The sequence below is a fragment of the Lasioglossum baleicum genome, chromosome 12, assembly GCF_051020765.1.
Source record: "Lasioglossum baleicum chromosome 12, iyLasBale1, whole genome shotgun sequence".
NCBI lineage: Eukaryota > Metazoa > Arthropoda > Insecta > Hymenoptera > Halictidae > Lasioglossum > Lasioglossum baleicum.
In genome coordinates this window covers 10,461,809-10,486,123 of record NC_134940.1, presented here as the reverse complement: position 1 = coordinate 10,486,123, position 24,315 = coordinate 10,461,809, and the positions used below count along the sequence as shown (strand labels likewise).

General features: G+C 42.7%; 2 protein-coding genes and 1 long non-coding RNA gene across 5 annotated transcripts in view; 2 read left to right on the top strand and 1 right to left on the bottom strand.

The window, feature by feature from the left end:
* Positions 1–1,650: 1,650 nt before the first annotated feature.
* LOC143214089 (uncharacterized) lies at positions 1,651–19,156 on the top strand. 2 transcript variants are annotated; one of them, XR_013010093.1, is made up of 5 exons: positions 1,651–1,815; positions 1,937–2,022; positions 2,119–2,319; positions 17,537–17,822; positions 18,287–19,156. It is a non-coding gene; the product is annotated as an uncharacterized LOC143214089 (long non-coding RNA). Both variants share the same exon structure in this region.
* Positions 8,516–11,738, bottom strand: LOC143214087 (uncharacterized). Its single transcript, XM_076434692.1, has 6 exons — positions 11,708–11,738; positions 11,042–11,125; positions 10,732–10,924; positions 10,192–10,389; positions 9,672–9,783; positions 8,516–9,219 (listed from the first exon to the last, which is right to left on the bottom strand). Exons 2-6 carry the CDS (start codon positions 11,118–11,120, stop codon positions 9,022–9,024), a joined length of 780 nt encoding a protein of 259 aa, XP_076290807.1. The 5' UTR covers positions 11,121–11,125; positions 11,708–11,738; the 3' UTR covers positions 8,516–9,021.
* Positions 18,706–24,315, top strand: part of LOC143214080 (acetylcholinesterase) — a 110,363-nt gene continuing 104,753 nt past the window's right edge. The window contains exon 1 of one of the 2 annotated variants that reach the window (XM_076434679.1): positions 18,706–19,239. The gene's annotated coding sequence lies outside the window, so the exon portion shown is untranslated. The remainder of the gene's footprint in view (positions 19,240–24,315) is intronic. The other variant, XM_076434674.1, reaches the window with a different exon arrangement.

Genomic DNA, 24,315 nt, shown 5'->3' with positions numbered 1-24,315 from the left:
TCCTGCTTTTCATAAATGGTGCAGACAATCTTTATTTTGCACAAAGACCCGAGGTCTAATAATGTCACAATTACGCGGTACAGAAGTAAACCTGTAGTGTTTCTTATCTGTTCTAAATAGGTTAATAGAGCTGTCTATGGGAATATAAGTGAACATAATTTCGCAACAAGTTCTGCAGTAAAAGAGAGGACAACGTTGGACCGCAAAGAGTTAAAGTTAACAATAAGTTATCATGTACAAAGGTACATTTTTATAACAATCGAAATATAAGCTATCAGTTTCACCGTGTAACAATCGTGAACAGAATGCCAGAACAAAGGAAAGCGAATGGAATAAAAAGCCAAATGATCCATCGGGTTTCGACGTATGCACAGAGGTAGTTTTTCCAATTCTCGGTTAACTTGTTCGTCGTTGCGGCACAATTTCCCAACGACGAGTTAACTCGTCATACCCGGTTGACAGGTTAATAGCACAGCGCAGTTTAAACAGCGTCGTTAAAAAGACAAGAGCGTTCCCGGTACTGGTGCAAGTCGCCGGCGGTTTTTCTGTTGGTTCGCCGGTTGTTGTTTTTTCTTCCCCACGGTCTGAATTTTTGCGAAGAAGCAACGTGCAAACTTCGGCCTGGAAGAGGACCTGGTCCCGGGCTGTTTGCTTTGCTTCTACTCGACGCTCGGAGCGCAAATAATTGAAACAACGAGCTCGCGTGTACACGACTGGAAAACAAATAACGTGGTATTTTTCGACGCATCGTAACGATGTGGAGAACTTCGAGTTCGCGACGAGCGCGCAGCGCTGAAGGCGAATTTCGAGTTCGTGTCGGGTCGGATCCTGAAGTCAAATGTAGTCAAATTTGAGGATCTCAAAAATTTGTGATCACCAGACTGCGGATCTAATACGTTTGTGCATCAATTACAACATTACAAGATACAAGACCTAAGAAAACATTTAATTCCTTCGTTAATAATTTCGAAATGTTGAATATAGTATATCGATTATTATATCTTTGATTCTCTTCACTCTTGTAAATTCCACGTAATCAGTTTTGTCACAAATGCGTAAAATTCGCAGTCTAGTAATCCCACAAGTATGACGCATTTTAGATTTTAACATTTCGGGATCTCGACCCGAGTTTTCACATTGGATGTACATCCCGGACGATTCATCCGCCATGAAAGGTGTAAAGCTGGCTTTCATCTGTGTTCCATCCAAAACGATCACCCGAAGTGGTTAGTGAATAACGTAGGATCAGGTTTTATTCGCCCATAATGAAACAGTGGAACAACAGTGACAACTAAACCTGTCCAAACGGTCGAACGGTGTTCATTTTTATCGTTCAGTTTCAATGCTCCGTTTTGATGTATGTACATGCACACATTTGTGATCTATGTATACACATTTCTGTCAGCGGGAGTCGAAAATATTTTTTCCATTTTCAGAACTGATGAATCGAGTTCGACCATTGAAGAAGTACAAATACTCCGGTTTTTATCTTTCGTATTCATTGTGGAGAATCCATCCGTGACGATACGTGCAAAGCGAAGAAGTGTAAATGCGCCTCAACGATGAGGAAACTTCGCTACGCACGCGCGTGCTAATTTCGTGTGCGTTCTTCGGAAAGCCGCCGATAGAAATTCCAGTTCCCAGCGAGGCCTCGATTAAGTCGCGTTTCTGCGAACGCGATAAAATTTCGAATTTACACGTTTAACGATGCACCGGCTGAATAACTTGGCGGATAAGATTCCACCGTATGCTGGCACTAGATGTTGGTCACGAATGACCATCATGGCCCCACAGAGAAAACTGGTGGTCACCGAGGTATTAACATTGTTAATAACTAGACTGCGGATTTTATGCATTTAAGGGAAAAATGAGTAGGTGCCATTTAAAACAGCGAAAAAGTTACAATGATCTAATAATGCCAATCTAATGTTTTCAGCTTGTTAAAATGATGGCTCCAGTCTCTTGTAAATGCTGCAGAATGCTTATTTATAGCATAATATTAATAATAACCAAGTGGCAATGGTAAGAAGGTTTGACGGTCATTTTACACATTTTATTAATCAAATTTACATGGAACGTGTAAACGGCAATAACAAGACAGAAAACATTTATTAACAGGAGAAACATGGTGTAAACAACTTCGGGATCTAAATTCGATAAATTATGGATTTTCGACGACCAGCCACGCACATTTCCCAAAAAACCGAGAACCTGCAGGCGTTTATCCGATCATCTGGAATCGTTATCATTATCTCTGGAGATTTCGCTGGCGACATCAAGTTCTATTTCGGCCGATGGTTTAATCCGCGACATTACGGGGTAGGTCTCTTTTATTTTCAGCTCGCTACGCGCTGGTTCGCTCGCGATCGTGTTCTCTCCGTCGCGTCGCCGTGTCTCTCTATCTCGCCTATCTCTATCGCTTCTCGTTATCAAAGCTCGATTCCTCGGAACTGGGCGTCGCTCTCATTATCCAGTTTCGAACGTAGCTCGGGTCGAGCAACGTTCTCTGTGCCGCCTGTGCTTCTCTGTCCGTGATTTGGCAGCGACCAAGACACAGAAAGCCGTTCCATTTGTTGGCGGCCCTCGCTGACTCGCGTTCCCGGAATCCCGGAGTGTACGCGAGTCAGTCGTGTTCACTTCGTTTCGTTTCGTGTCGTGTCGTGTCGTGTGGCAACGATTATGCCGGATGATCGCCGGAGCTCCGAGACCGTGTTTACAAGCGCGAACGACCGGACTTTTTATTCGCGACGAGACGCGACAAACATCGTGCCGATGTAATCGGATGAGTTTAAGATGTAATTAATAAACTGCCTCGTTAAATAAAATTCCACGCCCCGTGACAAGCACAGCTGCTAATGATCACCGTCGAGATAAAGGATCACAATAACGGCCGAGGATCACGCAGCCACGACACGGAGAACACGGCGCCCGATTTTCGAGACACCGGGAATCGTGTGTTTTCGTTCGGCTATTAGGCTTCCGAATCGAAATCACTGTTTCTGATTTTTTTCATTAGTCAGCTCTCTTGATTCTTTAGAAAATATCTTGTTTATTTTTCTAATTATTTCAAACTGCGATACGTAACGTAGTTTTCCGACGATTTCGCCGATTTCTAGAGACCGTTCTGATACGTGTACTGTGAATTTTGATTTGATTCGGTTTACTTGAAGAAGTAAACCTCGTCATAAATTTGAGAGAGTTTACTTGTATACCGAACTTTCTTTTTCTCGGACCACTGTTGGAACAGGGAAGGTTTTGTAAAGTACATAATCCCAGGTTCTTCTCAAAATTAAATTTCTCCAAAAACTGTGATTGTGAAGAACAGGAGGTCTGTTATTTTACTGTTCATTCTAAATCTATTATGTAGCTCTGAGAAATTAGTTGTCGAAGCAGAAAATCGATGTCGAACAGCATTGAATAACGAGAAGGTAGCGTTCAGGCGTTCAGAAAGAGGTGAGGGTCACGAAAACCGCTGCTATAGGTATTCGAAAAAATTTGCTAGACCGTCGTTAGTTTCTGTGGCAAACTGCGTGGGTGGAGGAGTGCTCAGAGCTAAGGACAACTCCTAAGCCTTTCCGATCGTGTTCTTTATATCGTTCTTGGCCGCAAGAAAACAGCTTTTGCGCAACTAATATTTTCCGTGTCGGTGATTTGTCGCGCTCCTCGGTCGGATTGAATCTGAGATGGTTGATTGATCGTCACCTCCCTTGACACCTCGTTAAGGCGACACTTTCGAGACGCCGTTCTGCGACCGGTTCTCCTTCCTTGGCGAATATGCTGAATTTTCGACGACACCTTCCGGATCCTCAACTATGACAGCCTCTCCGAGATGGCTTTATGCGGAATTCTCGCGCATAAACTCGATAATCTCGATACCTGCCGCCTGATCGAATATTAACGCGTTCGTGCCACTGCAAAAAGTATCTCACGACGACGAACCATAATAACTAGATTTTTATGCAGAATAAAAACTGCTGGCGTCAATTGTAAGAAACAGTAAACATATGGATCTATCCTTTCTTCGTTTAATAAGCTGAAGGCAATATATTGGCATTCTTTGATTCTTTTAATGTTGCTTCAAGAGACTTGAGCTTGACTAATATTTATTTAGCAAATGAGATCGGATATGTGTCCTTTCCAGTCTATCTGGTTAGCTTCCAAAAAGATCTAGTGTGAATCAATTTCGTGAGACGAATATTTTTCACTTAATTCCAGCTGTTTCATAGAAACGGCCCACCGTGGCGTCAGACTAATTAATAAAGCCGATCGGCGCGTAATTTTACGGTATCGTTCGTCGACGCATTAATCAGTCTGTGGGTCGATTATCGAGTCACCCCCTTCGAACCCGCGCTTCAAAGAAACGGCCCGTGTTATCAATTAGAGTTCCGAGAGAGATCACGGTGCACGTAACGAAATTAATCTCCCCTTAATTAATGGCGTTAAGGCGCATCCAGCCGTGGGGGCAGTACGAGTTTCCTGATTAAGACGATACGCGTTCTTGGAAGCGGCATCGAAACCGCCGGGAAAGGAGTGCCACGCACTTGCCGACACACTTTATTGAAATCTTGTACAATTAAGACCGCCGTCTACTCGTCGCGGACATTAATTATAGAGAATCGCGGGAGCTCTGCTCGGATCGAAAACAATTTTACAAACACGTTCGCGGAACGATCATCGCCGTATCGTTTGACTTCTAGCTCTCCGGCACGCTCGAAATAAATAGAATCGATTCCTCGAAGTCCCTGCAGCCTCCATTTCATCCTATTTTTCTCCGAGTAATGTTGGATCTCCCGCATATTCGAACCAGCTATTCGGTTTTAAATAACACGAATAACGCGGTATCTCGTCGTGGATGCTCGTGAAAATATCCACGAATCGATGTATTCAGAAACGGAGCGAGCAGAAAGGGCGCAGACTCTCTTTCATTCAGCATGTCGCGTTGCAATACATATATTCATCAACCGTTCGTCTGAGGGATGTATTGTTTAACAGGATGAAAGAGAATTATTTGATACGGCATTCAAAACAGATACAGCGATTATTTAGTAGGCGAATTAAGGACAGTGCAACACTTTTTGCTGCATTCTTAACTGACTCTTCATATTGTCGTTCTATGTATAGAGTTTGTAGTTAAATCATGCGGTCAATATTAGTCGGTTAGATCCAGATTGAACGAGTTTAAATATAACATCGATTATTTAGTTCTCTATTATCCGAGCAGTTCCAACAAATGAAGAGCTCAACTAAAAATACATGATTGATTGTGCCTGCAACTCGGTGAGAATTTAATTGAGCATCCCAGTTAAGTAATAGTTCTACTATCCCAACACTTGTGTGATTCTATCGTACAGGTTTCGCACTCTAAATTAATCCTTTTGTAGACCATATTCACCATGTTGCAGATCTTACTCACCCTTCTAAAATTCAAATTCGCTCTTTTGCAAATCCAATTCTCATTTCGGCCATTGTCGACGTGCTGTGCGTCGCAGAGACCGTTCAGACAAAAAGATCCTTCCTGTCTGAAAAATTCTGCGTAATGTCTCCATTTATGCCGCGGTTTCCAGCACGATAGAAAGGCGACGCTCTAGAAATGGGATAAAAGTGGCTCATTACGCAACGAGACGCGACTAAAACGCGTCGGTTTCCGCGCGGGCCGAGTCGGGCCGGTCCTTGGACGCGTTTCCAACGTGTCCGTCGCGCGTCACGGCAAATACATATCGACGTTTCAACGGAAATGAGAAACGCCTGGGCCGGTATGTCGGCTGCTTTTCCTCGCCGGTTTACCGAGAATACGTAATTACACGGCACACACGCCGCTTACACGCGTTCCCGGGGTTGCACATACCGGGTGTCGGGCCGTCCGAACGCTGACGAAAAAACAGGCCGGCCGTTACGAGATTAATCCTTAAACGGCGGTCGATCGTTTTTACTTTCGTGAGATTCACAGGTGTCCCACGGAGGAAAAGCCGTCTCGCTTATTCGACCGGTGTGTGTAATTGTCAGCTGTCCGTCCCGCCGCTTATTTCACGCTCCCTGTACCGACCGGTTTCCCTCGGACCTCGCCATTTTTCCGCTTGCACAGAATCGAGATCCTTCTCGAGCCTGGATCGAGCCCTACGGGGCCTCGTCCTCGTGATCGTTCGATCTCGATCCACTTAGCTGTTTCTGCCTCGTCAACGAAATCGATTTACCCGCCGAAAATCGAATCATGGTGTCTCGCGTGACGTGGATGTCTTCTAGGCACTTGATTCGTGTACTGTATGGCGACGGGAAGATGGTATAGTGGATGAACGTGGCTTTGATTGGTCTTCAATAGTACCCACGATTTTTGGAACACAGCGGCTTCAGCTCCAATCACGTGTTTCTTTGATTATTTTCTGAAACTATTGCATCTACTGAAGGAATATGGAAGGGGGATGGGTGAACGGTCTCAAATCTGATTAGCGTCCATTAGAACCTAGAGTCTAATAACTCTATCATTGCATGAAGTCCATTAGCCCCATCGCTGTCTATAATAACTCTATGATTGTTTAGTGTCCATTAGACCCACTACCATCTCGATCTAATACCCCCATCATTGTCTAGAGCAGTGGTTCTTAAACTATGTACTCTGCCCCCCCCCCCCTCTTGAACAATTGTTTCGCGGACCTCATTCCAACCCTAGGCATTTTACGTAGTTCTTGAGACTTAATTTGAAACATGAAAATGTGAAATCATGAAACATTTTGAACATAAAAATGATTTGAATGACCTTTTTCTTTTTTTTTAGCAAAAATATCTGTTGATGCCGAAATTGTTTCGCTGACCCCCGGTAAAGGCTACGAGGACCCTCGCGGACCACAGTTTAAGAACCACTGTGTTGGTCTAGAGTCCTCCACCATCTCCTACTTATCCTAGAAACGATGTTTTAGAGTAATATTAAAATCTATCAAAAAGAGAGACAGATTAGAAAGAACAAATTGGAACAAGAAGAGACAGACGGGGATTAAAGATCTCCAAATGTCAATCTGTATTTCATCAAATCCAACCACAGTGCTTCCGTTCGCAACCGTGTTGACAACACTATACTTACATACTACCGCTCACAGTCGTACAGTCCCGCGCACACCTATCACGCTATCGTAACGCTACGCTAATCGCGTTACATCATCGCGTTTCTCGGAAAAATGTCAGTAGAACGTCGCGCCGGCTGATAGAGTCGAGTCGAGGCCAACGCGCCGCGCTACGACACGACACGACACGACTCGACGCTCCTTTACAAGACGGTGAAGAGAGTCACTCTCCGTGGAAGTCGATTAAATCGTTTGTAATGGTGATTCGTGGGGAAGAAAGTGTCCCAACGGGTCTCTCCCAGGAGGTATATATCCTCTCGAAAACACGCCGTCCGATTCGGATCGCGTACACCAAACAGACACTTGTTGCTCTTGTCAAAGCCGGCAGACGCGGCCGGATCTCTTCATGAATTTCTCGCCGAGATTTAATCCTCACGAAGTCTCGCGAGGTGTCTGTCCCTTCCTCGACCGATTGACCAACAGATCAGCTGTTGTACGCGGCAAAGATCGGACACATCGCAAGTAGGGCTTGGTTAAATTTACCAGAACCAGCCCCACCCTCTTCCCAACACCCAGCGTCTTGAGCTAGGTAAACTATATCTTACATCTGGAAATTCAGAAAATTATGATGTTTTGGGGACATGTACCGTACCCGAAGGTATTACGCGATTTTCAATGACATCATAGGAAGGGTAGAGTGGGAGACAGGTCTTAATCTGGCGATACAGGGTCCGGAGTCCCGAAAACAATTTAACAATTGTTGAAGCCAGCCCTTGATGGTTGACGGTTGCGAAAACGGATCCTGGATTTTCATTGGATGACACCGAATTTTCTGCTCGGTAAGAGGACGCGGCCAAGGTGGGCGTCTTCGGGCGGACTTAATTAAGTTGGCAAGTCCATTAACGGGGAAGGATTTTCTCTTGGCCTGCGGTTTCTTTGACTCCGTGCTCAGGCTTCTGCCGGCTCCGTCGCCCCGGCAAATATCCGCTGATTACTTTGCAACCCGTTCGGTCTCGCAGACTAAGCGCCTTTCGCGGAATTTCGTCGCGGCCATACTATCGCTGCCTCGCATCGAGCCGAGATAAGGATTTATCGGGGCCAGGATTCGGGGATTCTCTCGAACCATAGTGTCGGGTGCATCGGTTTCGCATCGATTCCCGGCTAATTACGCGCCAGGGCTTACGGGGGATTTCCGGTGAATTAGTCGAAGAAAGCGACGCGGGATGCGGACGAGAAAATCCACGAATTTATCGCCAACCGGAAATTGCAGCAATGGATAAGAATAAAACTATCAACTTTCATGTTGGTATTTAAATATTGGATAGAAGTGATTCTATGTAGATGTCTATTGTAGAAGAAAGTAGGCATATTAAAATCACTAAACAAGTATTAACTACGCCTGGATATGCCATGTATTCTTTTCTATATCCTACAGTCTTCACCTGAAACATTTTTTCGTATGACCGATAATTTTCCAGTAATGGAATATGTCCAGAAAACTAGCTTTTGAACGCACTGTGCAGCGCGCCGCGCTGTTCCGATCGCAACGGAAGCTCAACGATGCTAAAGTCTAGGACGAAGGGAACTATCGATGTTCGCAACTTCACGGAGTTCCGGTTTCCGAGTAGATAATGATTTGCTCTGCGCGAATTCTCGAGAGTATGGTTGGGATTCTCGCGAGAGTGTACGCACATGGTTGGATTCTGGTGTATTGTATCCACACGAGTGGAGGAGCAAACATATCGATGATAGTATTGTGTGATATCCGGGCAATATAAGTGAAGATGTTTGTAGTAGCTGTAGTTATTATTTATATTCTACGTGTAGACCTTCTCTTAGAAATGGCACTCAGGAAATTAAATTTGTGAACACTGATTTCGACAGACAACTTCTTTTTTAAATTAAATGTCTGTTTTTTCGTTCATAAAGCTTCCAGATAAGATGAGGATACAGAGGTGCGAGGTAATCTTCACGAGCCGATGAGTTCTATTAGGTCTTTCAACGACAACTTGCTTAGAACATTATCCAACACTTTCTTCACTAATTCCCCACTTTTTTCCGATATCTCCTTTGGGTAGTCTCGGAGAATCTGTGGCACCAGATCGGATACTATCCTGCTGATCATCTGCGATATTTCTTCGTCGTTGAGCAAGCCGGTGGCGGTAAACTGTAACGTTCAAGATGGTTGATGATAATGATCCATAGAACAATTTCTTCGACAATACGACGAACAGAAAAGACACAAGATTTATCAATAGCAACTGCTTCTGTAAACTTGTAAACTAGATTTCGGATTTTATGCGTTTATGGCAAAAACGAGTTTTAGTGCAATTTAAAACAGTAAAAACAATGTGCTGTTTTCACCTTATTAGGACTATTAAAGAAGAAACGAAAGGTCTACGTAGTTACTGTTTCTTGCAATTGGCGCCAAGAATTTCTAGTTTGCATAAAAACGCGCAGTCTATTTACTCATTACACCTGGTAGGCTCTAACAACGTATTGTTTATTTTAAAAAGTCAATACACAGTATTCAATAAGAATACTAACATAGTAATTGATTTGCTGCATTTTTGCACCCTATTTTGGGAGCCCACTTAGGGGTTGATAACTAACACTTACCTCCAATTTCCCCAGTTGAATTCCCATCTTGATTTCCTTCACAAACAGCTTGTCGTCTGCGTTCATACTAAGTTTCGCGTCCGCAGATACTCTTAAATCCTTCAGTATAGCTCTGAATATTAAAAAGACACGATTTCATTAATTTTCATTCAACCGATAATCACTCGAGTCTTCCTTATCGCTAGATTGTAAGGGTTGCACAGATCTGTGGCTGGAAACCTTTTTATCGAGCTCAGGCAACTCTGTTTTAGCAACGCTAGGGAACGGAATGATCGACAGAGAATCATGTACTCGTCGGCAAACAAGTTTCCTTCGGCATTGATACGAGTTTCGTCATATCACTCGGAGATAACGTTACATTGATAAAAATAATGCTTCTCGTTTGGTAACTTGGAAATATTACTCGTAAAATATGTTAATCGAGGTATCACGTTGATTTATTGAGAAGCCGTCAATTGTCGGATTGAAATCTTTTATCATTCAATAGATGAAGAAGCGTTGAACAAGTCATGCAACTTACAGGATAGCTCCTGTCCCATTGAACGCAATTGGAGGAGATTGGATTCTCGCCTTTATCAGCTCGTACATGGTGAATAAATCGATGTTTTTCCAGGTCAAATCGATGTTCGCTTTAAGTCCAATTAATTTAAAATCGCCTTTATTTACAACGAAGTCTGCCAAACCGAGCACTCGCAGATTGTCCAACGCAGCCTGTAGTCTGTTATTGCAAATCGAACACACATTTTGTCAAAAACACTGGCCAACAATAAACGCAAAACTGCAAGTGCTTTCTCAACGTACACCTTAATCCTCATATTTTCATATCCTCATAATCTTCAAGGTGGAAAATTCACCTATTTACTGTACTTGTTTCTTAAAAACGCGACGCTACAAATGAAACATAATTTATTGTTTCGACATTTTCTCAAGAAAATATTTCTATAACTTCACGAATTGTACAAGCATCAATCTGACATCCGTCATTTCGACGGGCTCGGTGATTCAAGCGTGAGGAGTAAAGTGTAGTCGAGTTGAAATCGGAAATGGAAGGTGTTCGTACATGATGCCTGTTTTCTGGTTGTTTATGTTCAATTCCAGATGATCCTTTTTGAGTGGGTCCAGGATAGGGATTTTGGGTTTATCGTTGCCAGTCTTCATCCATGCCTTCAGCTTCTCGAGGAAACCGACCAGCTGGCCACCGTCCTCGTCGGGAATGTCGGGAATGTCGGGATGCGATCCCCCCGCGATCGGCTCTGAAACGACAAAACAGTCGCTTTTCACTCGCTCCGAAGTTCCGATTGAATTCGAAATCGAATTACCGAGCAATCCGCTCGAATTCGTCGGAGTTTGAAAATTGATGTGCCACTCACCCTCCAGCAGCTCCAAACCCGTACTGTACGCACCGCACGAGACCGCGAGCACGGCCAACACCAACACCAACACACGCATTTTTTCTGAAAATCAAAACTCGTCGTTCAGCACCCCAATTTTTTATTTTCCATGCAAATCTGAAGGCCGGTCATAATAATCTTTTTTTTCGCGTTCCGGAATGTGTTCTCTTTTTGTTCAATCGAACGATAAGTGGTGAAAGAGAAACGGAAATAGAAACGAGACATTTCACATGCGACACCGTAGCGCTCGCATCGATTGCTCGCAGGCAAATTCAGATATGGGACCACAGCAGCGCAACGTTAGTTTAATTAAAAATCCACGGGTGGCATTTCGCCCCGAGACTCGCGGTTAATTGCGCGGAATCGGTCAGGCCGCGATTGTTTTTGACAGATTTCCGCCGCAGAGTTTCACTGACTTTTCCCGGCCCGGTCCGGCGTTGAACGCGTTCCGAACTCGTTCGGCCGAAAACGGAATTCATAGATCTCGTGACGTTTTCAGCCTGTACACGTACTACAAATTCCTCGTCTCTCTGCCGGAAACCCCGTAGAACACACGAACAAATTGCAAACAAAAAAGGAAGGATAAATAAAATCCGCGTATTTATCGCGCACGATCTCGAAACCTCTGCGCGCAGATACTCACACGATTTTTCGAATCTGCGACGTCCAACGAGTAATAAATCTCTAGCACTGGCCGACGCTGGGTAATTGTCTCTTATATAGGCGTCGGTATCGGTCACCTGAACTTTAGGATCCATAATCGGATGCTCGTTATCGGGAACGCTCAATCGTTCAATCAACGACTCGAAAAATTCGATTAGTCGAGGTCGGTTGACTATTTTGTATCTTTTCGGAGCTCATGCCTCTGCTGACGTGGAGAAGATAAATGGTCACGCTTCTTTTTCTATTCCAGCGAATACTTTTCGACGTTGTTCGCGACCTGACGCGGTTGATGGATTATCTTTGATGGTGCTGAATAGAGCATTAGGCTTCCTTTCGATTCATTCGGTCGTAGCTTGCTCTACCGTCTTATCTTTAATGTGGTTTAATTTGTTCCTGCTAGGACTACTTGTTGATGGAGCACTTCGTCTAGTCAGCTTCTTCTTTGATCTCCTCTCAGGTAGCTAAATTTATTTTCTTGTCGTTGAGTTGATCCTAATCGTGCTTTCTTCCCTTCTTTACAGTCATTAATCCTTAGCTCCTCTCAGAGTCTTACCTTTAACATGGTTTAATATGTTGTGCTTGAACTACATGTTGATGAAGCACTTCGTATAGTCAGCTTCTTTGATCTTCCCTCAGGTAGTAAATTTATTTTCTTGTGGTTGAAGTAATCATAATCATGGTTTCTTCCCTTTTTTACATTCATTAATTCGTAGCTTCTCTCAGGGGCTTACCTTTAACGTGGTTTCATGTACGTTATTAAATTTGCCAAGGAAAGAAAGAGACGTTTTTCATAACTCTTTCCAATATTAATACTCAACCAAGTTAGTAACTCAATCAAGGTCAGCAGCAGAGGTTGCCCCACGATCTCCCAGCATTCTTCGCAGCGTCTCAGCATCGAGCAAACCGAGTCGATAGCTGTATAAATGGAAGATGCTCTTAAAAAAGTCAAATTTCCAATACCGTCGTGTCGGACGGCAAATATTTTTGTGCTACGGCGTAATATAATATAGTACGATTAAACTGCAGGTCATTACACGAAATAAAAATTGTTTTCATCTGTCACAACAAAACACGAGCTACTTAAAAATTTCTTTCGTTAATCATCTTATCAGATTGAAAATATTTATATCGACGCTATTATATTATATCATAATATGCATTTTCTGTGGCAGCGAATGTACATTAAATGTATTCAGAATTGCTTGAAAAAACCGTACAATTACTACAATTACTACCAGGAGAGATACGAATTTTTTGAACAATTTTTTGATCGCGTCATACGAATGTCCGCTGTGCTCAATTTTGTTTTCGCTGCTTTTCCAGCGTGTTATTTCCAATTTCACAGTTCGCGAAGAACGGCGCGGCAATAAAATCATTTCGCAGTTCGATTGGCCAGGAAAAAACATTCGAAATTTTTACCGCGAACGCGTGTCGAGTGGCACTCGACTGACAGTGTACAATTGCAAGGAGACCCTGCGCATTGGTTACACGGTTCATTTTCATTTTGCCTCAATTTTTCACGTTGGTAACCTTGAACGAGTCGCTGGGAGACCCGCGCGGCACGTGTACCACTCCATTGTTGAATTCAATCAGAATTTTCCAAGTTTCAAATCCGTTCTTTGAATTTGTTTTTCCGGGAAAGCACGCACACGATTTTCGCAATAAACGTTACCGCAATTCCGCGCAATTAACCGACTCGTCCGGCCACTGTCGTGTACACACCGGAAGCTTTATTCGCCCTTAAATAAATAAATATATCAGAGTCGATCGAATATCAATCGAGTATTAAATTGCACCGTGATTTCCGCTTTTAATTGTGTTTACCGTTCCGACCTGTTGTTATTTCGAATTTCAATGTAAAATCCGAATTAACTATGAGACCCGACCGATTTAGCGGTGCAGAAATTCTGCGCAATCGCGTTACGAAAATTCACGAAAAAGAATTCTGAGCCGGACAATAAGGACTGAATAATACCACGCTTTAAAAAGCGCCCTGGGAATTAAATTAACACGCTCTCCGCCGGACGGTTTCCACGAGATTTTTAATTCGCGAGATTTTTAAATGAACTTATTAGGGGTTTCTGCAAATCGCGAGCAATTAATTTCCTGTGTTTCCGTTCGTTGTATTCCGTGGCTTCGTGCGCGTTAATTTATTCTAAACGATATGCGCTTCTGTTATTAAAGTGAATAATAATGTGAGAATTTCACGTTATACAAGCTAAATGAACTCGTTAAATTTTTTACAAATCGCGAACAATTTATTTCCAGCGTGTGGTTTCCATGCATTGTGCGTTGCAGCTTCGTACGCTAGAGGATATGTGCACAGATTATTAAAGTGAATAATAACAATAATAAATGTGCTGTGCACTTTTAGGGGTTCATTCTGTTTGTCGCTGAACGACATTGCTTTTGTAGTGAATTGGCTTCCGGTTCTATTGTCTTCTCGGTCCTTTGTCGATGTATATTGCTTCTTTGCGTTTTCGAGCGAATTTATTTTCGCTACTTTCGTTGAACTGGGGAAAAACCTTGTTAATTATCCGCCTGTAATTCTTGTTCCTTCTAATTGGCAACTTTCAAAATTTGCTACTAATTTATTAGAATTAAATTTATTTCTTCCCATAATTGGAATAAAAATTGCAAATTATTAAGAATAAAGTTCAAGAATGTGTACACAAAATGTCGCAATACATAGTTTGATATAAGCCTCGAGCGTCGTTCAGTAATTTCATTAATTTCATTATGGTAGCTATCAGCTATTGTTTCAATGAAATAATAACAAACGCGATAAACAAATACGAAAGGGAATAAAGTGAAGGTAGAATGGAGATTTGCAGAACAAAAATACAGAGACAAGGGATTTTTTATTTTTGCGTTTTGTTTCCTCGGTTTTGTTGCTACTCTCGTGGTAGAATATTGACAATACTAATCAAAAATATTAGCACACGGTGCTCCGGTTTTATAACTCGATAGCCTGGCTTTTACAGCGTTCCGCAAACAGTCATGCATTTAATCGTTGTAGCAATAACGTTATTAATCAATTACCCGGGTCGAGGATCGATTTTCTGTGTGTCGCGGCCGCCGCGTTTTAAACCGTACACCGAGACACTCGTGCAAGATTTAAAATTTATTTACTCGCTCATTCCGTGTATATTTAACACCGATCTCGATGCAAAAAACATACGGTGTACTTACAATTAAAACACGAGTGTTCGCGCGATTTAACAGCTCGATTTGTCCGTTTCTTTCCGCCATTCTCGCTTTGCACGCTCGTTCTACATTTGCATTTAACAAACTGGCTGTTACCGGTAAACAAATCGTACTGTAAATACACTGTTGACTGATTCTTTCAGTTCGAAATTCGGAACGCAGATCTTCTTTTTTCACTTTTGTGTACCGACCCTCGTTTTACATTTCACAAATTTATAATTTCACAATTATGCTACAAATAAAAAATATTCATTCGACAGGGAAATCATAAGAACTCTAAAGAATTCATTTTTGTGCACAAGTCTGAATTTAGCATCTCAGAAAATATCTAGGGTAAACTGCACTTGCTGGCACTGCAGTAGTTACTGGCACTTTTGATTTAAACGGCAAATATTAAGAATTCCTGGTGTAGAAAATCATTTTTTTATTGCTTCGTATTTATATTGGGTTGGCAAGAAAGTAATTACGGCATTTTAAGGTGAAATAGAGCCCAATTTTTTTATTCAAGCTATGAGCTTTTATGAGAAAATATTTTATTGATTAAAGTTCATCGCTTGAATAAAGAAATTCGGTTTAATTCACATTAAAATACTACAAATTGCATTCTTGCCAACCCAATAATTCAAAGCGTGGTTGTAAGTTTTCATAACAGAGTTCCACATATGACTGTTAGCAAATGTGCCAATGACTGTACTATTTGTCTTACGATTTTTATTTACTGAATATATTTTAAATAAAACATTCATGTCTCGTAAAACTGTTTGATTTTGCTGAAAAATCGCTATTAGCACATAATAATATAAAGTTAAGCTCGTTTAAACATTTTAAATTCGATTACAAGATTTGACGTGGTAATAATCTAATAATAAAAAGTAAACGTTATTGCCCAACTCCTCAACTTCAAAATCCTAACTTCCCATTACGAAACTTTACAACGAAAAAATTGTTTCATTATAATAAACGTTGTATTTGTTTTGTAGGTATAATGAAACAAGCTCCTTCGATTTCACGCGACTGGTGATGGGCATCGACGTGTTAAAACGTCCTCAAAACATAAAAAGATCAATGTTGCTCCACTCTCCGCGGTGAAAAACGCGATAAACAGTCGATTGTACAGTCCCAAGGTAACATTCGGTTATCTCTCGGAACGCGGACCGAGAGACGAGTAATCAAATTCGAAGAAATAATTGCGTCAGCGGGATATGACAGTGAACGTGACAAAGGTTCGACGGAGCGGCGTCGAAATTTCGGTTTTGGCATCGGTTTTTCTGTCCGGTGGTCCCTAACGAGCTTGGGACACACGCGACTGCCACTGGTAATTATCTAAACGCGAACGGGAGCGTGAATTTCCATAAATCCGAAACGGCTATTTTAGGTGGCCATGAAATTCGCGCGGTATCGACCGGCATGGCGTAAATGCACGGTTATTGGAAGCCGGAGACGGGAGGCCGTGAGCCGGCGAGCAAACAATCGATAGTATCGATTCGATATCTACCGGTAAATCGGTGCTGGCAATCTCGGCTGGGAATCGGGGCCCAGGATGCACGGGCAGGAACCTAGGATTTCGAGTATTGTGGAATTTTTTGATGGGCTCTCGCAGTCTAACCCTTTATTTGATGGATATAAAATTGATATAATACCTCGTGCGATACTTAAATGTATAGTAATTTATTAGATACCAACATATGTAATAATGTAAATAATATTTCAAATAATGGTACAACAATTTTTGTGATGACTCTGAGTCACCCCACGACTGCGGGGCCCATGGAAATCACCGACTCATATTTCTCGGACACGGTTTTCCCCGACAACATTTCTCCGACTCCAGATTTGTCCGACAATAGCTTTGGCCGACAACGCCTTTAACCGACAACGAATTTGATTGACAACGATTTTGACCGACAACGAATTTGATCCACAACGACTTGAGACAGAGTATGATAATATTGTATGATAATACATATGATAATACTGTATGATAATACATACTGTGGTCGTCTTAAATTGTTGTGGATCAAATTCGTTGTTGGTCAAAGTCGTTGTCGATCAAATTCGTTGTCGGCCAAAGCTATTGTCGGACAAATCTGGAGTCGGAGAAATGTTGTCGGTGAAAACCATGTCGGAGAAATCTGTGTCGGTGATTTCCATGGCACCCTCGACTGCTAAGTGTTGAGTTCTAACCGGAGCTGATCGAGGGACGTTCTCGAAAGCCGTAGAACTTATTAAACATTTTTGCCAACTTAGAATAATTCCATTCTATACGATTTTCTTCATTCGATGGATATGAACTTGATATATTACCACATACAATGAGTAAGTGATGAGATACCAACATATTTAATAATGTAAATAACATTTCAAATAATGGTACAGCAATTTTTAGTGATGAGTTCTCGAAAGTAAAAGCTCTTATTTGCATAGAACTTTTAAAATAACGTTAAACCTACGACAGATGAATCACTGGTTATTTTGCACGTATTGAAATTTATAAGACGATTTCTAAGAAAAATTATTGAATAAATTTCATTATTGAAGCACAAATGTAAATAGTAATGTCTTATGCAGTAAACATCGTGTACAGATTCCTTGATTTTGTTCCAGCCCACATCTCCACACGTGCCGCAGCCATTACAATCCATCAAACACAAAAAACAACAAAATGTAAAAAAACCACGTAGGTCTCGAAAGGCGACTTCGTATCGGAAGACAGACTAACGAGCTCGTGGGACACGCATCGAGCTTCGAGTTTCGAGGGTCGCGGGAGCTTCGAGTGCTGGAGGAAGTAGTAGAGTTGCGTGGTGCTCGTCTTGTACCATCAACCCATCCGCCCATCAGGTTCCGATGCTGGTCGTGTTCGGAAAAAGAGAAAAGAATTACGACTACAACTGTAAGTTGGAGGATGACTATGATGAAGTATAATGACGTAAGGTAGCCTGAGGAAGTAGAAGAGTGTGTTAGTATAACACTTTATTACGCAGAATTTATTGTTTCGTCCGAATTCGAGAAATAACATTCGGCATTCCATTTAGAAAACTGAAGGTGACCCTCGTATCTCGCTGAAAAAGCAAACTGCCGAAAACTAGATTAGAGCAGTGTATGCTCCCCCGGAAACCATGCAACAATTGTTTGAAAAATTTCTTCGTACAACAAATAAGTTATGAATTATTTGAAATCCTGTTACAAGACTCACCCTATGTACTAGTTGAAGGCAAAATTAAATGAACACTCTTTAAATACTAATTATAATAATTATAACAAGTTATTAGTTTGTAAAGGGTGTCTTAATTTCGTGCTCGACACTGTAATTTGCTCGTTTGAACAAACCCTCTGGAAAGAATCGGTTTCTCTCAGGTTCCAATACTGGTTGGGAAAAGGAGAAAAAGAGATCGGTGGTCGGGTTGGCAGCGAGGTGACGACTACAACGACGACTATGAGGACGACGACGACGATGAAGTCTGATGGTGCGGGGGTGCAAGGTAACCGGAGGGGTCGGCGGATGATAGCGCGAGAAACAGAAGAACGAAGACGGCGAGGCGAACGAGAGACAGAAGGCGAACGGTGGTAGGGGAGTTTCCGAGCGAGATGGAGAGTGAAAGAGCGGAGAGAGAGAAGAGAGCGAGAGAGCACAACAGCGAGATGGAGGAAGCGAGAGAGAGTGAGACAGCGAAGGAGAGCAGGGGTTGCTCGAGGGGTGAGAGCGAGAGGGTTGAGTGGGGTGAAGCTGAGAGGGGATGCCAGGCCAGTTTACCCTTACTAGCCGCGGCTCGACTCGTCAGTGCGGCCTGAACGGTTAACCGGCCTACTTCTCTTTCGCACGCTTTTGCCTCGAGACGTCATCTCGTTTCTCTCGCGATTTGCGTTGTCGAGGTGCCTCGTCTTCGTCGTTAGCGCCCGTGGTTCCTGGATCCATCGTCGTCTCCGGTGTCCCCTTCATCCCTTAAAATAGAGAGAGAGAGAGGGATATCCAGCGAGAGGGAGCAAAGCTGCTGGTAGGGAGAGAGAGAAGAGACAGAGAGTGTGCCAGGTGAGGAGGACCCGGAGAAAGAGAGGCGGCTGTGTCTCTCCCGGTGTGTGCTGCCCGATAACAAGCCTCGATACCGATGAAGAGCATCCGTTGAACGCCAAGCCAAGCCACGCCAGCAGGAAAGAGGCAAAGGCCAGAGTCAGGGTCGTGGCAACCCGAGCGAGAGCAGACTGACACAGCCGGACCAACAAGCTACAGAGGGTCTACCTGTCCGGCTAAATCAGGTCCACCTTGAGCTGGACAGCGGAGCCAGCTGGTGCTCTGGCTACCCAGGAAATTCGTAAGTGATCACTCTCTTTCCCCGGCTGATCGATCTCCTTTCTCGTGCTCTCTCGCGATCGAATCGCTAGACAGTATAGTGTGTGCCCGTACTATTGGTTTCGAGGGTTGAATCGCTGAGAGGAGAAGGATCCTTGCAGCAGGCTTTTTTTCTTGGTAGATCTAGGATCTTAGATATGGTTTGTTGGAAAGGATCGGGCTGGTACCGGATTCCACCGCACCACGCGTCACTTCCGGCCGGCGTCCTCGTCTTAGGCGGTCTCAGCCTCGTGCGAGGCTACCCCTAACTGTGCGCTGATCAGATTATGCTGGTTTTCTTTTCTGGGTGTTGCAGAGTTGGGTAGCTTGAGCTCGCGATTGGTGAACGGGCAAGTGGTTTAGGGAGATGGGATCTGATGTGGGTTTGTAGTGGTGCAGTTGGCTGATGGGGTGCTGGGTTTTTGTTCTGTGTTGTCTTTTTCAGAGTCTAGGGACCGTTCAAAATTGTATGCTATACGATTTTGTGTAGAAATTCATTTCTGTTAGGATATCAGGTTTTCCTATGCCTAAAGTTTGTGAGGATCTGAAGGATCGAAAGAGCAACTGTTGTGAAAAATTTTTGAACTATTGTTTAGTAGCCAGCGTGTATACAATTAATTGTTGTCGAATTTATTGTGGAATCTTTCTGTCGCATTTTTTAGAATTGTGTCTGTCTTTGTTTAATATTATTATAAACAAGTTGAATTGGTCCGTGATTCGACGTGGTCGTAGTTCCATCGTGGTTTCAATGCTACCATGTGAACTTGATTCCGAAAATTGAGTTGTTACGCTTTTAAAGTCCACTTTAGAAGTCCACTTAACCCTCGATTGGGTGCAATAGGAGAAGTCACGAGTTCAGGCGCCGTGCATCTATCAGATTCAAAAATGAAAACTCTTTAATTGAGACGGAACGGTTCTTGCACCTGTGCATTTCTATCCCAGAATGCAAAATCGTTTCACTGGATAAAAACGCATGTTCCAATAAATGTGTAATCCTTTCAAAAATAATTAAGGATTTAAAATTAATTTATATAGGATTTAAAATTAATTTACACGGTCCACATTTAGCAGTAGAAAAGTAGTTCAAGCAGTCTACATTCAGACTTGGAAAATTAATTTAAACAGTCGACGCTTGGTAATAGAAAATCCATTTACTAAGTGTTCTAAACGTTCCTTTAATATCGTTGATCTTCTCGCTACGCTTGTCTGAAATCAAGGAGCAATTGAAAATTAATTTCGGAAGTCTACATTCAGCGATCTAAAAATAAATTATACAGTCTGCATTTAATTGAAAATTAGATCGGAGAGTCTAACTTTAGCAATATAAAATTCAAATAATCTATGCACTCTAGTGAAAGAAAATTAGTTTAGACGGTCTATATTTAAGGTCTATATATACTAAAAATTAGAAAGTCCACTTAACCAGACGTTTCTGTAACATCGCTAATCTCATTTACTTTCGTCGTCCAACAGCAAATCTGTCAAATCAATTGCATCTCATTAAAAAAATTCAAACTTAATATCTGCAAAGCTGTTAGAAACAAGAATGCAATTTGGTGCATTTTTGCATATCTCTAGCTGCAAATTTTGCCGAATAAATTGTAGCTGGTTGAAACAACAAAGTTTAATATCTGCATAATCGTTTAAAAAAGAATCTCGCTAATTTTTAACCGTGTCAGTGCCAGAGAATATCGTCATTGAAACGAAGAACAAATTTCTCCGAAACATACAGACCGCGTTTCATTTTCCGGAATCGAATTCGTTGCAGACGTGACTCGCACACACGCATGATTCCGATCCGCAGCGCGGCTGGAGATGTCGTGTGAACAGGTTAACGGGTGCAGCAATTATTTTGCGAATGGCAGAACGAGCGTGCAACGCGTTTTCGACGATCGTTCATCGGCGTCAAATGAAAACGGTGGAACAGCAGCAGCCGTGCTTTATCGCGCGGCTGGAAAACGATCGTGCAGAATGTTGCTGCGCGAACGGTGCCGTACACACCGAAATGATAAATAACGATAACTCGATTTCGTCGGCAACAAGTTACCGAAACCGACGTAAAACATCGAAGAAACGAGGTCCGACGTAAATATTCGCGTGCAAGTGCGACGCAGCCAGAATCCGCGACGGATCGATCGAATTTCTGGCGACCCGATGACTCCCGAGTAATTAATTCACCGGTTTTTATAGCGTGTCTAATTATGCGGAGTTCGACGAAGTTATTTAGGAGCATCGATAAGCAATCGATTATTTTTAGCTGCGCTCTCGCTGTATGTGTGGTGCTCTTGTTTCACTGAAACTCCCGGGGAACCTTGGCTGCCGAGCGAGCGCGCGGCTCTGTTTGGTGACACTCTGCGACACACATCGAAAAGTTGCATCTCTTTTTTTGTTGTTTTCCTTCTATATATAATGTAAGCACGATTTTCCTCCACGATGCCATTGCGCTCGCGGCGAACGCCGCGCTTCACCTCCGGAAAAAGTTTCACACCGCAGCGGAGGAGAATACACTGTGGATCGATATAGTTTTTCGTTGCTAGTTAATTATTTTTAAGCAGCTAAAAATAACGGACTCGTTGCGCGAGGCGGATGTGCAAACGATTCTTCCCGGAGAACAACGAGCTCGCCGAATTTCGCGAAACCTGCCGACAAATTCAGCCGAAACAATCGGGCGCAATCAACTCTGGAAAAGAAACAGGGAAAATTGGTGAAACAGTGTGCAGCACAATGACAATGACAAACTTCATTGCGGATATACGTATGTGCGAAATAAAAATTTTCTAAATTGAAGAACCTAGCAGATAATTGTGGGTTTTCATGGAAAATAAAATTGGAAGGTGGTTAATCATTTGTCGGACAATTATGAAATGATTGGATGTTCTTACTCTTCGCCAGGAAATTCTTTGCTATTTATTTTACCCATGTCCCTTTTTGTAAGAATAGAGCAGGCGGTCGTCTTTGGTTCACCATTACTGTGATCAATGTCCCAGCAGAGAGCACAAAGTCCCATTTAATCATCGCGGCTACAAATTAATTCCCCGAGGAGCGTCCTTGCCGCTTGGCGAAACGGGCCAGCAGGAACCCAGCAGTCGTATTTCATCTCTATAAAAATTCTTTCTATTTTCTCGCCTCTCATATTTTCTTTACAGCCGTGTGTTTCTTTACTGCCAACGTCCCTAGAAAGGCTGTACCCGTTAATAACCATTACCATCGTTATCAACAGCCCGCGTAAAAGTTTTAAAGTCTAGCCACTCTTCTCGGGGGCGAAGAATGCTCCTGCCGGCTCCACCCAGGAGAAGAGAAGCTGTGTTTATTATTTCATAAATCTGTAGCGCGGGATATTAAAGCACGGTACACGATGATAAAAGTAATACGAGACGAACCAAGCAAACATCCCGGGAGGCTTCTTCGGAGCAGCTTGTCCTTATTCTCTGATGTTCGGTTCTTCAAATTTCAATCTCCGCTCCGTTTACTATTTTAAGTTGTCGCGAGTTCTTGAGATTCGAAAAATGCGCTCACTCGAAAATTCTTATGCTATGGGTGTTTCCAGCTTTGGAGCTTCTGTCTTCAATTTTCTATTATTTCATTCTCTATATTTCTCCAATCCAAGATTTCGGAATTAAAAAATTACAAGCGGTTGTTCACTCGGAGATTTTATCAGTGAAGGTAGTTAGCAGATTTTCGAGGCCTCCATCTTCATCTTCTGAAGCGTAGTTTCAAAATAAAGGCGCTGAGGAATTCCTAACACTTCGATTTATGATTGCCTCCTTTTCTGTATTTATTCAGCTGCTCCAGATTTAAATATTGCGCGTGGAAATTTTGACAACAACAGTTGGCATACTTCAGAGGCTTCTATTTCCATTTAGTAACAAATCTGAGACGAAACGACTCGTTGCGCACGTGTCGCGTCTTCCGCGTTCCGGCGCCAAGATTTCGAAAAGGAGAAAAACGAACGGGAGTATTTTCTCCGACGAGCGTTAAAAAAAAAATGAAAAGGCGCAACCCGTTCGAGCCTAGGGACGCAGAGGATCGATTTCGACCGAAGAAGATCGTCCCGCAATAGTCCTATTAGTCCGCGTGAGTTACGGCGACAAAGCTACTGGATCAACGATAAGATCGGCGAACGGATATCGAGGAATATGTGGCACGGATTAACGCCGGCTAGGCCTGGCTGCCTGGCAGCCAGCTCTTCGCCGATAAATTTCGATAGGCTTAAGTCCGCTGGATGCACCGGAGATCGAGGATCGGATTTTCCTAGCCCGAGGTCGCCCGATAAATCTCTCTGCGTAGCCTCAGAACGGTGAAGGCCGCCGCCGCAGCCGCTTTCGAGCTTCAGGCTTCAAGCTTTGTCCCCTTTCGAACTTGAACGTCCAACCTGATCGACCTGCGGAAGAACGCGCCTCGCTGTCCACGTGGGGCTACGCTTGCCAAGGAAATGATCGGAAGCAACCCCACGTCTTCCGGACGACATCTTCCTGATCCCATAATGGTAAAGGAAATTAATTAGCCGTCTACCCTCATGTCAATAACCGGGTACCCTCGCAATTTCTTTTTAAAACTTCTCTTAGTGTCGAACGATGACACGAGCTGTTTTCACTCGGTAATTAAACATTTCTTCCGACCTAGAATCATTCCATGTTTAATAATTATATGCTTTGTAGTTGATTGGATACCAAAATGTTTAATAATCTGGACAATATTTTGAATAGTGGTAAAGCAATTTTTAGGGATGACTCTCTGAGTCACTAATGGTTAAAAACACCTAAAATAATTCTGGAACAGATACTGAAGTCCCTATTTTAACGTATAATCGCTGGAACGTAGTATGTCAAAATGACTGGTTTTACAATGTCATTTTTTAAATTCCTACTTCATGTTACATTTCCTTCCCGCAATGATGTAATTACTTTTACAGCGATAACTAAAGGAGTAATATAATGAATTTTATCTTTGTTTAATTTATTCAGAATCAAAATAATTTTGTGTCATGGCTACTTACACCAATACCAGTCATGTTGACTGGTACTTCTCTAAGTAGAAAAGTATTCAATAATTTGTTTAA

Coding starts and splice junctions, on each gene's coding strand:
- LOC143214087 (XM_076434692.1), bottom strand. CDS start 11,120: ATGCGTGTGTTGGTGTTGGTGTTGGCCGTGCTCGCGGTCTCGTGCGGT. Junction 10,925..11,041: donor GGGTTTGGAGCTGCTGGAGG/GTGAGTGGCACA, acceptor TTGTCGTTTCAG/AGCCGATCGCGGGGGGATCG. Junction 9,220..9,671: donor TTCAACTGGGGAAATTGGAG/GTAAGTGTTAGT, acceptor TGAACGTTACAG/TTTACCGCCACCGGCTTGCT.